At 42.5% G+C, this 13,938-nt stretch overlaps 1 protein-coding gene across 3 annotated transcripts; it reads right to left on the bottom strand.

Annotated features, from left to right (window-relative positions):
• Positions 1 to 337: 337 nt before the first annotated feature.
• On the bottom strand, positions 338 to 12,816 carry LOC132446327 (transient receptor potential cation channel subfamily V member 1-like). 3 transcript variants are annotated; one of them, XR_009522810.1, is made up of 18 exons: positions 11,510 to 12,815; positions 10,695 to 11,148; positions 10,049 to 10,176; positions 9,464 to 9,616; positions 9,010 to 9,150; positions 7,498 to 7,790; positions 7,046 to 7,225; positions 6,601 to 6,753; positions 6,078 to 6,173; positions 5,730 to 5,800; positions 5,250 to 5,415; positions 4,456 to 4,522; positions 3,281 to 3,452; positions 2,846 to 2,990; positions 2,384 to 2,514; positions 1,733 to 1,842; positions 1,507 to 1,592; positions 338 to 1,009 (listed from the first exon to the last, which is right to left on the bottom strand). XR_009522810.1 is itself a non-coding variant. In XM_060036565.1 (18 exons), the coding sequence occupies exons 2-18, from the start codon at positions 11,135 to 11,137 to the stop codon at positions 940 to 942; spliced, it is 2,571 nt and encodes an 856-aa protein (XP_059892548.1). In that variant the 5' UTR covers positions 11,138 to 11,148; positions 11,510 to 12,816; the 3' UTR covers positions 338 to 939. The 3 variants fall into 3 exon arrangements, 2 of the variants coding, with proteins under 2 accessions (XP_059892548.1, XP_059892549.1); XM_060036565.1 differs by having other exon boundaries at positions 1,507 to 1,558; positions 11,510 to 12,816; XM_060036566.1 differs by lacking the exon at positions 1,507 to 1,592 and having other exon boundaries at positions 11,510 to 12,813.
• Positions 12,817 to 13,938: the final 1,122 nt, after the last annotated feature.

The following is a 13,938-nucleotide window of genomic DNA, read 5'->3' as shown; positions in this document are numbered from 1 at the left end:
AAATAATTACTTCCTCTCCATTGAAACCCATTCATATTTTATGATCTCAGAGGTCCCATGGGGGTCTACCGGAAGGGGCGGACTTATGAGCTCTATTTTGCTGCTCCCTAATATAATAATATTCTAATATATAGTATATTATAATTCTATATTTTTCTAATATTACATTTTGGAGTTAACTTCATTCAAAATTGAAAGAGTGGTAAATCTTTAATACGCGACACGTTATGTCAGTAAATTGGCGGCCTTTTTTTCTGTTTGGCTGAGTGAATTTAGCTTGTTAAGTTTGTTAGCTTATGTAACACGGAGAAGCAGAAAATACATTTGTCCAAACAGGTTGTTTATCATCTATGATAGAATGAATTAACTTTTAATTCTGAAACAAAAACAAAACTACTCGAGCACAATGTAAAAAGTACATTGCCCTTTGGCTGCTGCTGATAGGCTGTGCAGGAGCTGTATAGTTACAGATCCCCACCAGTCAAATTAATGTGTTTTTTTAACAGCTCAGCGAAATAAATTCTGTGAAGCCTGGGAGAAGTTGTCCAGCTGTCTCTTCAGTCTGCTGGGATTTGAGCAAGAAAGGGGAGGATACATCTAGTGCTGTGACCCAGATCTTTTGAGGAAAAACTGCCGATCAAACATCCAGCACACAGAGATTTGTGGGGACATTCAGGTTACATCAGTTATACAGTTCTTTGCAAAGTGGCTTTTGAATGCCATTTAACAGCCACTGTGGTTAACAGAAGGTAACATTGCATTTTGAGCATATAAAGCAGATATAATTTCATTGTTCTCTTTACTATGATTTGAAATCCCAGAAAAGTCTTACTTCAATGATTCAACTTTCATAATAGACCGAGCAGTAAAAGATTTTTTGATTATGATTTAAATGTATAGTGAATGACAACCCCAGCGACCAGGCATTCATGTTATGCTTCATTCTCCAGCTGTTGTTCTTTTGATGATCTCTGACGGAACAGCCACAGGACATTTTTGATTCTTCTGCCTAGGTAGGGTCAAATAGAGTCAGAGGATTATTATTTAATATTGTAGTGGTTAGGAGGTTGGACTCCGAACTGAAAGGTTTTTAGTTCAAACTGCAATGTACACCATCTATACAGTAAATACACTCCTTGCATTGGTTACACTTTACCTTACAGGGTCCTGTATCGGTTTAACAGTTTAGGCAAGAAAGTTCATTGTAATAAGCACTGTAACTGTACTTAATATGTAATAATGTTATGGAACCTCATTAATTACACAAAATAAATTAAATAAAATGAATCCAGAGTACAAGATATAAATGAATGTTTCAAAAAGAGCTTTTAGCAACTTAGCATAGCATAGCGTAATTTAGCATAGCATAGCATAATTTAAGCATAGCGTAGCGTTTCCAGTACTGGCCTCACATCAAGCCAGCACCTACCCTCAACCCCTCCTCCCACCACAAAATGAGACACCCCTTAAATAAGCAATCAAGGCCAGTTAGCCCATACCACTTACATGGGGGAACATTTCCTGGCCAAGGCTAGATGGAATGAAATACTGCTCCCTACTGTGGCGGAAGTACAATTCCAACAATCAGTTTCCTGGTAAGTGAGAGACAGTGAGAAGGGGGGGGTGGGGGTCGCCTTCTCACTGCTTCTGCAGTTATAACATAACAACTAAACAGGGTTACATGTTGTTACATTGCTTATAAAAATTTGCAAATGTTACCCAGTCCTCTTACTTTTGTCCATGGGAGCTGGTGGTGCTGTTGGTGTTTTCGGTGTAGACATGGGCTCCTCCCTAATGTTCCCCAGATTGACCCTCCATTCGCTCCAGTCCACCTCCTCCACTCTTTAGACACCATAATGGAAAAATAATCACTAGGTCTCTAATCTATTGGTAATGTATGTCCAAATCAGGGGTCACTGGTTCCTAAACTATTTTGAGTTAAAGTCATACCATGATCCTAATCATAAATTCTAAGCAGAAGCTGCTTTGTTGTGGGGAAGGGTTATGGAAAGATATTACACACATTATTACAAAATATATTATCATCGCAAAATTTCACACTGTAAAAAGCCATCAGATGGAGGCATCTACTGTATCTATGGAAATGGCTCACGAACTTTTTCGATAATGAACCAACAAAAGCAAATCATGAATAGTACAAAAAACGTTCAGTATTGTATCCAGTGGTTCACTGGAGCCACTCAAAGTATTGTTGGGAATATCAAATCCAATAACATTTCAATGCACACCTATAGCTTAGCCTGTAACCGTAATTAAGAAGTTGGCAGAAACTACCCTAATTATCAAGAAAGAAACCCGGAGAAGGAACACAGAAGGGGGATCCGTCCTTCCAGGGATGTGTGTGTGGGACACAGGACCTCACCTGAAGCACCAGCGCTTGCCCTGTTCGTTGGCCATTCCGCCCCCAGAGAGGTCCTTCTCCACCCCGGACCGTAGCCTGCTCCTCACACACCGAGGGAGGCCCCACTCCAGGTCCAGCGTGGTGATGGCTCTCTGGTCTCCCACACACACACACACACACACACACACAGGACAGCACACACACACACACATATAGACACATAGGGAAAGCATGCACGGAACACATGCACACACACACAAACAGACAGACACACAATCTTGCACGTGTGTGCACACACACAAACAAACATGAACACACGTATATAAGGATTACATGGATGACTCGCACTCGGGCGTCTGAGAGCCAGTAAGTTTGCAGGTTTGGTGGACAAATCTGTCCGCCATTGGCTGGTGGAATGTGTTCATTTTGGACTCTGTGTGTATGTGGGGGGATGCTCCCCCCTCACTGTCTCTCCCCCCATACCTGTAGCTTCCAGATGCGGGTGCTCTCCTTGGCGGTCTCCTCCACCGTGTGACTCATCAGGGCGATGAGCATGTTGAAGAGCAGGACGTAGGTGAGCACAATGTAGCCAATCAGCAACAGGTACAGCAACTCCTCGTACTTATAGCTGGAGCAGTAATTGGAAACAGGCTGGTTATAAGAGTTACTGTGTGGGGGTTCTCTATAGGCTGTTGCTTCTCCCAAAGTTGGATCCAGCGGCAGTGGAGCCACTCAGGCACTATGTGGTTTTATTAAAACATGTTCAACCACACTTTGCACTATAGCACCTCCCGCTTTTCCTGCATGAAATGCATTTTCTAGTTCCTATTATTATTATATATCCATATCAACTTGACTAAACATAAGACTTTAAACCATGATACTCCATGTTGTATTGAATCATGCACACATGAATACCCCTTGCTGAAGCTAAGGTCTCCCATCCCGATGGTGAGCTTGAAGAGCTCCAGGGCGGTGTAGGTGATGTCCCTGAAGTCCGGCCCCTTGCAGTCCGCCTCCACAGTGCAGGACGGAGGCTCCGACTCCTCCCCCGTCCACTGGGACTGGTCTGTGAGCATGGTGACTATGGCTGGGGAGGGACAGGGGCAGAGGAGGGGAGCATCCATCACATCAGGGCAGCTGCTGCACAGGCTCTGAACTCACCTGTGTGTTTTGGTGGGTTTTAGCTTGTTGGGATTAGTTTCATGAATGTGAGATGTTCTGTGTTTGTATCGGCTACCTGGTTGGATTTTCCATTGTTGATGTAGAGCAGGGCTATTCAACGTCCTTATCAAGTGGGCCGAAAAGGAAAACCACTGTGGGTTCATGGGCCACACAGAGTAAAACTACGTGAATGAATCGCTACAAATAAATCGTACTTAAAGTAGTGTTAACTTAATATATATAGTACTACTACATGGAATAAACTTGTCAGACGCATTCCTTCCTTCTTCACTTTTAATCGTATCATTATAAAATATTTTGTTCTCACATATTTTGGACACGTATTTAGAATTAAACAATGTTGTGATACTGATACTGGCTAGTATCACCGGCTACACACAGAAACCTGATTTGCATTCAACTATGTTTCTCCTTTATTTTATTTATTTTTTGCATGGAACCTCTTGCGGGCCAGAAAAAAATTAAGAGGGGCCGCATTTGGCCCACGGGCCGCTAGTTGAATAGGCCTGATGTAGAGACTGTCGTAGCTGCACTATATGCAAGTTGGCATCCCTGTACGTTGAATTATTAAAGATGTTTCCAGAAGATGATTGTCATATTAAGCAGCCAATTCCTCACTCTGATACTATCAGCATTGATCCATATATATATATATTTAGATTCACATTTTTGCCATGTTTGTTTTGATATACTTGGAGAAGTAAGGGAAACTGAAAATGAGATGAAATGTATATGTGAATGGTAGACTGAAGGTAATGCAGAGAATCCGGGGCGAACATTTGCATACCAGCAGCAGTACTAAAATAACCATAATCATATACTGTAAATCAGTGCATCGACAATCATATGGATATATTATGTGTCTTAATTGTATTTCCTTTGTGGCGGTTACAACCAGCCAGGGGCACCTGCGGAGAAGCCAGAGAGGAAGACGACGTAGATGAGGAAGAAGGGGATGATGTCACCAGTGAGGACCTCGTGGAGAAGACAGAGAGAAGGTATGAGGTGTGACATGACAGAAACCATGGCAACCAATGAGACCTGCACCAGGCTTTCTCCTTTGAAACCTTTTTCATTTAAGATGATTTTTTGCTTTTATGTGCTGCCTAACGTTTTTAATAACACACTCAGCTGTGGTGCTCTGTTCGGCAGACACTCTTAGTAAAAGCTTGCCTTCTCCTTGTGTGCCTGATTTATTCACAGTGGATTGTTAAGTGCCCGGAATCACTAATGCCCCAACGTTCAACTAATCTTGTGATATGATTCAGTGGTTGGAGTCATAGCTCTCGGGGACCAAATCTGACACACACTACAATATGATGCAATGTTTTATTTTGTTCTAAAGATAATCATTCCAAAAGGGATTTTTATCATGTGTACATCATAAAGATACTCTATGCCTTTTAGCTGGGGCTCAATTATAAACATTGTTAACAATCAAGCAATGTCTTTTTGCCTTTCACCCAAACACCCACATGTACACAGTGATGTTTTGTGAACCATATACCAGAAACCAGAACATGTGGGTGCCATTTACCCAAACACCCAAACACATGTACACAGGGATGTATTGTGAACTATGAGAGCCTAAACCAGCCTAACTGCTTCCCCTCTCGTAGCAGTAGTGGCAGGTATTGGCTGTGTTTGCATCATGGCACATACACCCGTATATATGTTCGTCATCCTCCTATCCAGGGAGTACCTTCTGTATCATCACGCTGTAGACGCCTATGCGTTCTAGGCCCCTGGTGAAGTAGAGGAGGTTGACCCAGCCCAACACCATGCTGAGGATCATGAAGCCCAGATACTCTGAGCGGCTGAACAGGTACAGAGCCGCAGACACCACGAACAGCAAGCCCTGAGTGGAGCTGGAGCCAAAACACAGGAACACACACGCACGCATGTAGACACACAAACACACATGCACCCATGCATACACACGCACGCACGCAAGCACGCACGCACGCATGCATGCATGTACATTATTGTCATTAGGAATCTTCATAAATTCGTTATTAATTCATAATTTTAGCATTTGTTTAAATGTCCCCAAAGAGTGTTGAGTGTTCATCTAAAGTGCTAGAGTTTTGTCCTTTGAAAAGTTTTGTACCATTGCAATAATTTAACTGTATTACCGTTATATTGCCATGTCAACAAATAAACCAAATAGGAATGAACTTACAACAAGACATCATAGTAGCCATCTACCATGAATGTGCTTAGTTTTGGGCGCTTTCTCATCAAGTCCACGATCTATGAATAGAAAACCAAAAACCTGTTCACATTTTATAAGATTTTTAAGCTTAAAAGAAACAGATGCTTAGCAGATGCACTCATCCAAAGATAATTCATATACAGTTCACTATGGAGCAGGTAGAGTTGATGCAGCGTATTGGTGCCTACAGGTATCATGCAGACATCGGCCCCAGTTCCTTTTGTCTGGGAGTCAAACTAGCCACTACAATTGACTTTCCTAACCCTTCGCCTGAATATTCGTTCGAAATCAGAATCAAATCATTCCTTTACTTACCCCTCGGAGGAAGAAGTAAATTGATGCTATGACTGTAATCAGACGAAAGACAATGTGCATGTATCCTCTGGCGGTCTTCACTGATTGGAATGGATGCTGTAGGCCAGAGAGTATCCACAAAGGCTTTAACAGGTATTCAACTATTCATGAATCATTCCCTTTCAATTTTCCTGTTCCTCTTCTTTAATCTTGTAAATGTGTTTCCATTTATATGCAAACTTTTTACTTTTAATGCAATTTTTAAAAATATATTGAAATTGATAATATATTCACAATCATAACAGCAACAAATAGGATTGTTATTCAGAATAGTTATTTAACGCTGTGAATAAATAATGTATTTTTGTATTATTGTAAAGCAACCCATCGTTATCTGAAAAAAGATTGAAGGTGATATGACCTTTACACAGCACTCGATTTAGCCACCATGGAACTACAAACAATTCACCAATGGACTCCAATTTCTGAGACTAATATGGCTGCCAGATTATAAGGACCCTAGGAACATAGTTCCGATCCTCACCATGTCTTTCTTGTTGTAGGCGATGGTGGTGAAGGCCCCGAGGTAGAGCAGGTAGACCAGGAAGTGCAGCAGGAAGAGACGGCCTGCGAATTGGTTCCACTTCTCGTTCAGCAGGCCACACAGAGGCTCCACCTGCAGCAGGTCCAGACGCCTCTGCAGAACACACACACGGACGCAGGCACACACACACAGACATACATGCACAGAACAGAAACCCATGCACGCGCAAACACATGCGCACACACATTTTATTCATCCACCTGCTCAACTGCACCAATCGTTAACATGATCCAACAATATGGACCTTTTGAAGAAATAATCTCTAGGATCTGCACCTGTGGACCTGTGAAGCCCTTTGATAAATGTCCACCTAGACATTTGATCTAGCAGTAGTAGAAGTAGTCATATTGTCAAGCAGCTCATCAAGAGAGACCTTTCAACTCACAGGGTTGTCGCTGCCATAGACCACCAGTTCCAGGATGGACCTGTCGTCATCGTAGGTGTCCAGGGCCTCCAGATCGTACAGGGAGCAGCTGATGGGTCCATACGCCCACTCGGTGAACTTGCGGGACAGGTGCTTTGTGTCCTTGTTCTTGAACTCCCTTTGGAGGAGGTGCTTGAACAGCTGTGTTGGACAGAGAGGGAGGTTGTGAGGGTGTGCAAGGGAACCAGAGCAGACGACGCTCCCTCTTTGATTTTTTGCCGTTGTTCTATCTCTGCCACGTTCGCCGGCACATGTTTTAACCATCGCAAACGAGGGATCCCTCTTATTTGTTCCTAAACAAGGAACACTTTCAGTGTCATTCAGCTGTCAAGGCGTTGCTGATCCTGTGTCACCTTGTCACAATCCCCCCCCCCCTGCATCAAAAGAGAGCAAGGTAAGCTAGCAAGCTTTACCTCCACCTTGCCCGTCTTGGCGGCCAGCTTCAGGGGGGTCAGCCCCTCCTTGTTCTGTATGGACTCCAACCTCCAGTCCGTGTTGACCTTGGCGGTGGCGAGCAGGATGTGGTCATACATGGCTTTGATGAACCTGGTGTTGTGATGGCTGTCGTCATCCGCCACCATCACCAGGGCGTGCAGCACCGTGTTGCCATGGGAGTCCTGCTCCACGACACTGGCCGACGCGCCCAGAAGGAAGTCCACCAGCTCAGGCTGGTTGGTGCAGGCAGCCAGGGACAGAGGCAGCTCCCCTATAGGGGAGGCAGTCGCTGGCAACGTGCTGTTGTTGTTTTGATGCAGCCTCTTCTTGTGTCTTTAAAAGGCTGAGGAGACCCCCGTTTAAGTAGGATAACTGGAGATCCAGTAGATTTAAAAAGCTAATAGAGACCTGATTAAAACTACCTGGAAAAGTGTGTTAGGTGGGAGCAGCAGCCCCCATTGTGGTTTGCTTCACTTCACCACTTTGGACCACTTTGGACCACTTTTAAAATTGTAGCTAAAAACGACATAAAATGCACTTTGCAAAAACACTTTGTGAGACCCAAACAGAAGTGGAATCTACTGAAAAACCTTTAAGAGTAACAAAGGACTAAAAATGAACTAAGGCTTAACGTATTGAAGATTGGTCATCATCATTCTCATCATTCTGGGGGCTTTAGGGACTACATATCATGATATGTTACTTCCCATACAAAATGATGAATTCATTTTAGTTATTTGGCACTCTGTCCCAATTAGAAACTTGATCTTTCTGCATTGTCACTCCAATATTGATTATATGCTTCTCAGCCTCTCGGGTAAAAGCATCTGCTAGTCGGCTTCATGAACAAACAAGGGTTTGTGAAATGTCCTGCCTCTCATTGTGTTGCGCTTTTTATCCACAATAAATACACAACAAAAGCCCAATTACTTCCCTCACTTTGGTCATGCAGAGATCTCCCTTTAGCATTACACAACAATAATAACAATAGTTAACATCTTTAGGTGAATGCTGCAAGTGGCGCTCAACTATTGTTAGGCTTTATTCTTTCTTTCTTTCTTATTCTCTACAAACTTTGGGCACTACTCCTTCCAAAATTTTTCACCAGGAGTCTCCATTACTACATTACTTTTAGAATGTTCAGATTAGCTTGGAATCGCATGCTTTTTTCACACGGTTTTACCAAGTTTAAAACCGTAAATTGTATAATGGGAATCATGGTAGGACATCGAAGCCATCCGCCAATTCTCTGACACTTCAACTACTTCCGACTTCGCAACTTATATTTTTAACCGTTGAACTTTGTTCAAACATTTAAAAAATCAAAACACTTTGATCTTCCAATATAACTAAACCGATATCATACTTTTTTTGGCAATCAACAGTTTAATTTCAAACCGCTTTGTATATTTTCAGTTGGTTTCGTTGACTCTAAAGCAAAAGCGTGAGAATTCACAAAAGTAGTAATGACAATCGAATCATGCTCTTACCAAAGTAGAAGCTGGGCTCAGAGCTGTCAGGCTGGAACAGTTTCCCGCAGGCTTTGGCGTAGAGGTCTGCTCCCTTCTCCACCAGCTTCTTCACATAATACGTGTTCCTTCTCTCGATGGCAATGTGGAGAGCCGTTTGACCTACGGGTGAGGTTTTAATGGAGTTCAAACCGTTTTTGAAGTACAACTGTACAGTATAAGGACATATTTTTTTTGGACTTTTCAGCACATTTATTATAATTATTATAATAAACATTTTAATCACTGAATCACTGACCTGCTTCATTAATAATTGTTCAATTGTGCATTTGCTTAATACATTTGGAGAAGAGGTCATTTATTTATCCCAGATGGAAATTTTTTATTTGATTTGAATCGCTTCACTTACTGACCACTTTATTCGCATTAACTAATTCAGGGCTCAAAGGCAAACAGATTTTAGAGTTATGACTACCTTTATAGTAGGAGCTTGTGTAGGACAAATTTATCAGCTTCTTGATGTCTCCCATGTCCTCTGCAATGTTCAACAGGCAGTCCACTATCTCATTCTCACCGCTGCTCACGTTCAGCAGAGCCTTCATCAGGGCTGTCTTCCCATGGGACTGATCTGAGGATTCAAGGGAAGTATTTCACGGTACTTAAACTTTCTACACATTATAACTGAGATGTCACATCCATTACAGTTTGTTTGCCAGGGTCATAAAAAATGTAATCATAAATTGTCTGCTATCATGGTGTGCCATATCAGGCCCTTGGAATGAATAGTTACTTACCAAACTGATAATTTAGGGAACATTTCCTCCATTACTTGTTAGATAAGATAATAAAATCAAGCCTGGCAACTAGAATTACCAATTAATTTACCTTGAATAATGAACATTGAATCTTGAAACCGTTTGACTGTTTATTTATTTTTATATTACATAACCTAAATAAACGAATCAATGTATAGAATCAAACATTGAAACACCATCCACTGGAGTTTTCAATCTAGTGAACGAAATGTTGATCAAAAAAGGGTTATCTTTGGTCTACTTACACAGTGAGTGAGAGAGTGGTTTCATGGTCTTATGCAAGTAGTCCTTCAGTCCATGCAGCCTCTCAACATCCCCGCTCGCTACAATTTCAAACAGTTTGTCGGCGTCAAACCTTTCTTCGTCCTTGGCACTATGGAAAATACAAACCAATTATCCATCAAACGATTATTATCGGATTGTTGTGGTTGTGTAGGCTTGTGCATTGTGTTCTTGTTTCTGCCTTGAAATGTTTTTGACTGTTTCTCCGTCATGTTTGTTGACAAATAGGTCATCAATTGTTTATTGTGGCTTCTACTTCCCCTTCTAGGAATGAATATTCTGTTTCAAATAAAATCAGAATGAATCCATGTAAAAATTATCAACCACTCAATGTATCAATCAAGTTTTCAATCAACCCTCTCAGACAATGACACAATTAATCAATAGATGATTCCATCTATAATCGATCAGCCAAGCGGTATCAATTACGGTAAGTAATTAATTAATTCTTCTTCTAAAATCAATCGACCCATCCATTATTCAATTCACCATCCAATCAATCAATTAATCAACCTTCTGTATTTCTGCTATTATCCGTCTACATGTATGTAACCTGTGTCTAATCCTCGTTAACAACTGAGCGAGTGCATTTGGTTCTGTGGTACTTACGGGATTGGCTCCAGCTTGAAGCGGCACACGGGGCTGTCGGGCGCCAGCTCCTCCTGGTTGTTAGAGTCCATGGGGGGCTTCTCGGTCCGCAGGCAGCCCATGGTCAGGACAGACAAGATCGAGGACGTCCTCTGCTTCTGCCACTGCTCCCTCAGCCGTGCCCTCTCCTCGGGCGGCCGGTCGTCCACCTCCATCAGCTGCGGGAACTTCTCCTTCTCCCCTGGGACCGGGAGACCGTCTTCCTCACTGCAGCTCTCCGGAGAGCTACACGGGTCCCCCGTGATCTCCTCCTCCGCAGCGGGCCCCACGAACCCCCACCTGGAGCCCGCAGCGGCCCTCTCCGGGGGGGCAGCCCCCCCTGGGTCTGAGTCTGGGAGACGGACCTCCGGAGGAGCACCCTCCTCAGACCCCAGAAGGTTGTCTCTGGTACCTGATTGGTTCATTTTGTGTAATACTGGGGGGAAACCACACAGAAGACAAGAAGATGTTGTCTCACATGCCACACATCGTCTTTTGTGGTCGTTCCCACTGGATTGATGAAGTCTAAAAGGTCGTTGTGATACCGCCTGTATCCAGGATACAGCAGACAAACATAAGGAACAAGTTAGCCTTTTGTAAATATATGGGATGAATCTTATAAATGAATGAATACTGCTAATAATTATAACGTTAATAACAATAATGCTTTATTAATAATCAAAGAGAGCATGATCAGAAGATATTTGGAGTTTTGAGAACGACAAAAAAAGCATAGATATGCAGTACAGTAACAGAACATTACTCATAATGTATGATAGCATATTAAATGTTCTTACCTTTTTTTGTTTTTATCTTCTCAGAACTTCAACGCTGGGCTACATATCCATCCACTCATTCATTCTTCCTCTGGTGTGACCGTGTGAACAGCATTGTGCCCTATCATCCTCTGTTAGTTTATTTATTTATTTGCGTTGTGACGGTGTGCGTTAAGGAGTGCGCTCATCAATCGTTGGTCCATTAAAGAGTATCTTATGCTGCCGGTAAGAAGGAGAGGAATAGGAGGAAGAGGAAAGCCAGCATGGCATGTGTGTGTTTGTGAGTGTTTGTTCTGCCAGTGTGTGTGTTGTTTGTCCAATGTGTGTGTGTGTGTGTGTGTGTGGCCAGTGTGTATGCATGTGTCTGTGTGAGTCCCTGCGCCCAGTGTGTGTTTGTGTCTGTGTGTATGTGTCTGTTTGTGTGTGCCAAGTGTGTGTGTGGTGCTGGTGGGAGTCTAACTCGTCAAGTCATTAGGGTAATGCACAGACCATTAAGGCGCTCTAATGGACAGCACACTAAGATACTGGGGCTCCACATCTAACCGCACCCGGAAACACACACAAGAACAAACACAGACACACACCCAATGTCTTGGAAAATCCTCACTTATTTATTTATTTCCTTATTGAGTGCTTGGCCATAGTGTGTTTGATGATTTAGTTTAGTGTTATGTAAGTGTGAGAGTGTGTGTGTGTGTGTGTGTGTGTGTGTGTGTGTGTGTGTGTGTGTGTGTGTGTGTGTGTGTGTGTGTGTGTGTGTGTGTGTGTGTGTGTGTGTGTGTACTGTTACTATAGAGTGCTGTTTCATCATTTTGCTTTTGCAAAAAGTGACGTTTGTTAGTATGTAATCAGCCAACAATTTCTGATTCAAACATGCGTGTCCACGCAACTATATGTGTGTGTTTGTGTGATTCTTAAAGCGGCCATGTTTGCACCTTTTCTAGATGTTTTTTGTACTGACTTGAATAGCTTGTTAGTTATCATTTTCCTAATTCATAAGGCCTTCGAAATTTGGCAACAACAACGTCACTCCGATCAACCCTTTATATTCATCAAGTGGTTCCATTACACGTTCAGATGCAGCCGTTTGTCCACTAGAGAGCAGTAGCTCAATGCTAAAATAAATGCTGTACTGAAGGTCTCTGCACTTCCCTGCTGTGCTGAAGTTATTAGGTGACTGGTGCAAGTAGCTATCAACTATTGTTATTCTTAGGCTTTCTTTCTTTATTCTTTCTTATTCTCTAAAAATGTCAGGACCATACTACGACAAGGCACACATGCCGTTATGATGTTGTGTTGTGCGTCGTGTTCATGGTGTTATTTTAAGGACTTGGCTTCTGGTGAAGTGGTATTGTAGGCCTATTTGTTCTGTTGGAATAAGATCGCTCTTAAAAATATATATTTTTTAGCCAATCAGGGGCCGTATTCACAAAGGATTTTATCTTACCGCTAGGAGTGCTCCTAACTCGCGCTAAAACATTTTACGTAGGAGTTTTTTCTTAAAAGTTATTCACAAAGCCGCTGAGACCTACTCTTACTAAGGATAAATCACAAAGAGTGAACTAAGAGTGACGCGCCGTTGCTATGGATTACTTCAATTCTCGTGCACGAGTTTAGAAGCGGTCAGTTCGGTGATTGGTTGTTCAGACGAGCCCACTGAATCACCGAAAAACAAGGAAATAGCCTAGGCTAGAAATGAATTCCTATTAAGTAGTTATAGTGCAGTTAGCAGAATACACGCATGATGACAATTTTGTGCAGACCACGATAATGACGTTGTAGCCTGCACGTTCAAGAGAGAGAGAAAGCAAACAATAAAAATACGTAAAATTTAAAAGAAAATAAATATTATGAACTACCTAAGTGTTGACTGATTTGTGCCAAGGTGTTTACCTAAAATGTGTTTTCAAAGTGATCCCTAAATGCCTGTCCACTCGGTACCACACGGCCAAATTCCTTGTCATGTTGATCGCCATCATCATCATCATCATCATCACCATCACCATCGTCTGGCTGTGGAATGTTCCTCCGCTTGCAGAGGTTGTGTAGAATGGCACATACAGTGATTACTGTGCTTGCCCTCTCTGGGGTGAGGCGTATTTCGCCGTGGAGGACATGAAACCGACGTTTCATCTGCCCAATTCCTCTCTCCACAACATTTCGTGTATGTTTGTGTGCTCTAGCATACATGGAAGAAATCAGTAAACAATAATAAATATGGATTCAACAAATAAAAGGCGTCAAAGAGCCAATACGATGTGTTTTACGCATAGGACTAAGCGTAATCTGCGTAATCACTTACATGTTACACTTTAACTGTGCTCCCGGTTGTGGATTGAGGTAGGGTGTCTAGAGCCACGTCTTGCATGGATAGTTACTGTCACCCAGCAAGTACCACCCAACTGGTACATCTCAAAAAGCTGCCTCAGACCGCTCACCATTAAAATGCG

Source organism: Gadus macrocephalus, chromosome 18 (genome assembly GCF_031168955.1).
Source record: "Gadus macrocephalus chromosome 18, ASM3116895v1".
NCBI lineage: Eukaryota > Metazoa > Chordata > Actinopteri > Gadiformes > Gadidae > Gadus > Gadus macrocephalus.
The sequence above is the reverse complement of the archived record's forward strand: the minus strand, read 5'-3'. Positions and strand labels throughout refer to the sequence as shown.

Excerpts from the sequence above, each read along its gene's own strand:
- LOC132446327 (XM_060036565.1), bottom strand. The coding sequence starts at position 11,137 with ATGAACCAATCAGGTACCAGAGACAACCTTCTGGGGTCTGAGGAGGGT. Across the intron at positions 5,801-6,077 it reads TTTACTTCTTCCTCCGAGGG|ATCGTGGACTTGATGAGAAA; the intron begins GTAAGTAAAGGA and ends TTCTATTCATAG. Across the intron at positions 2,991-3,280 it reads GACCTTAGCTTCAGCAAGGG|CTATAAGTACGAGGAGTTGC; the intron begins GTATTCATGTGT and ends TTACTGCTCCAG.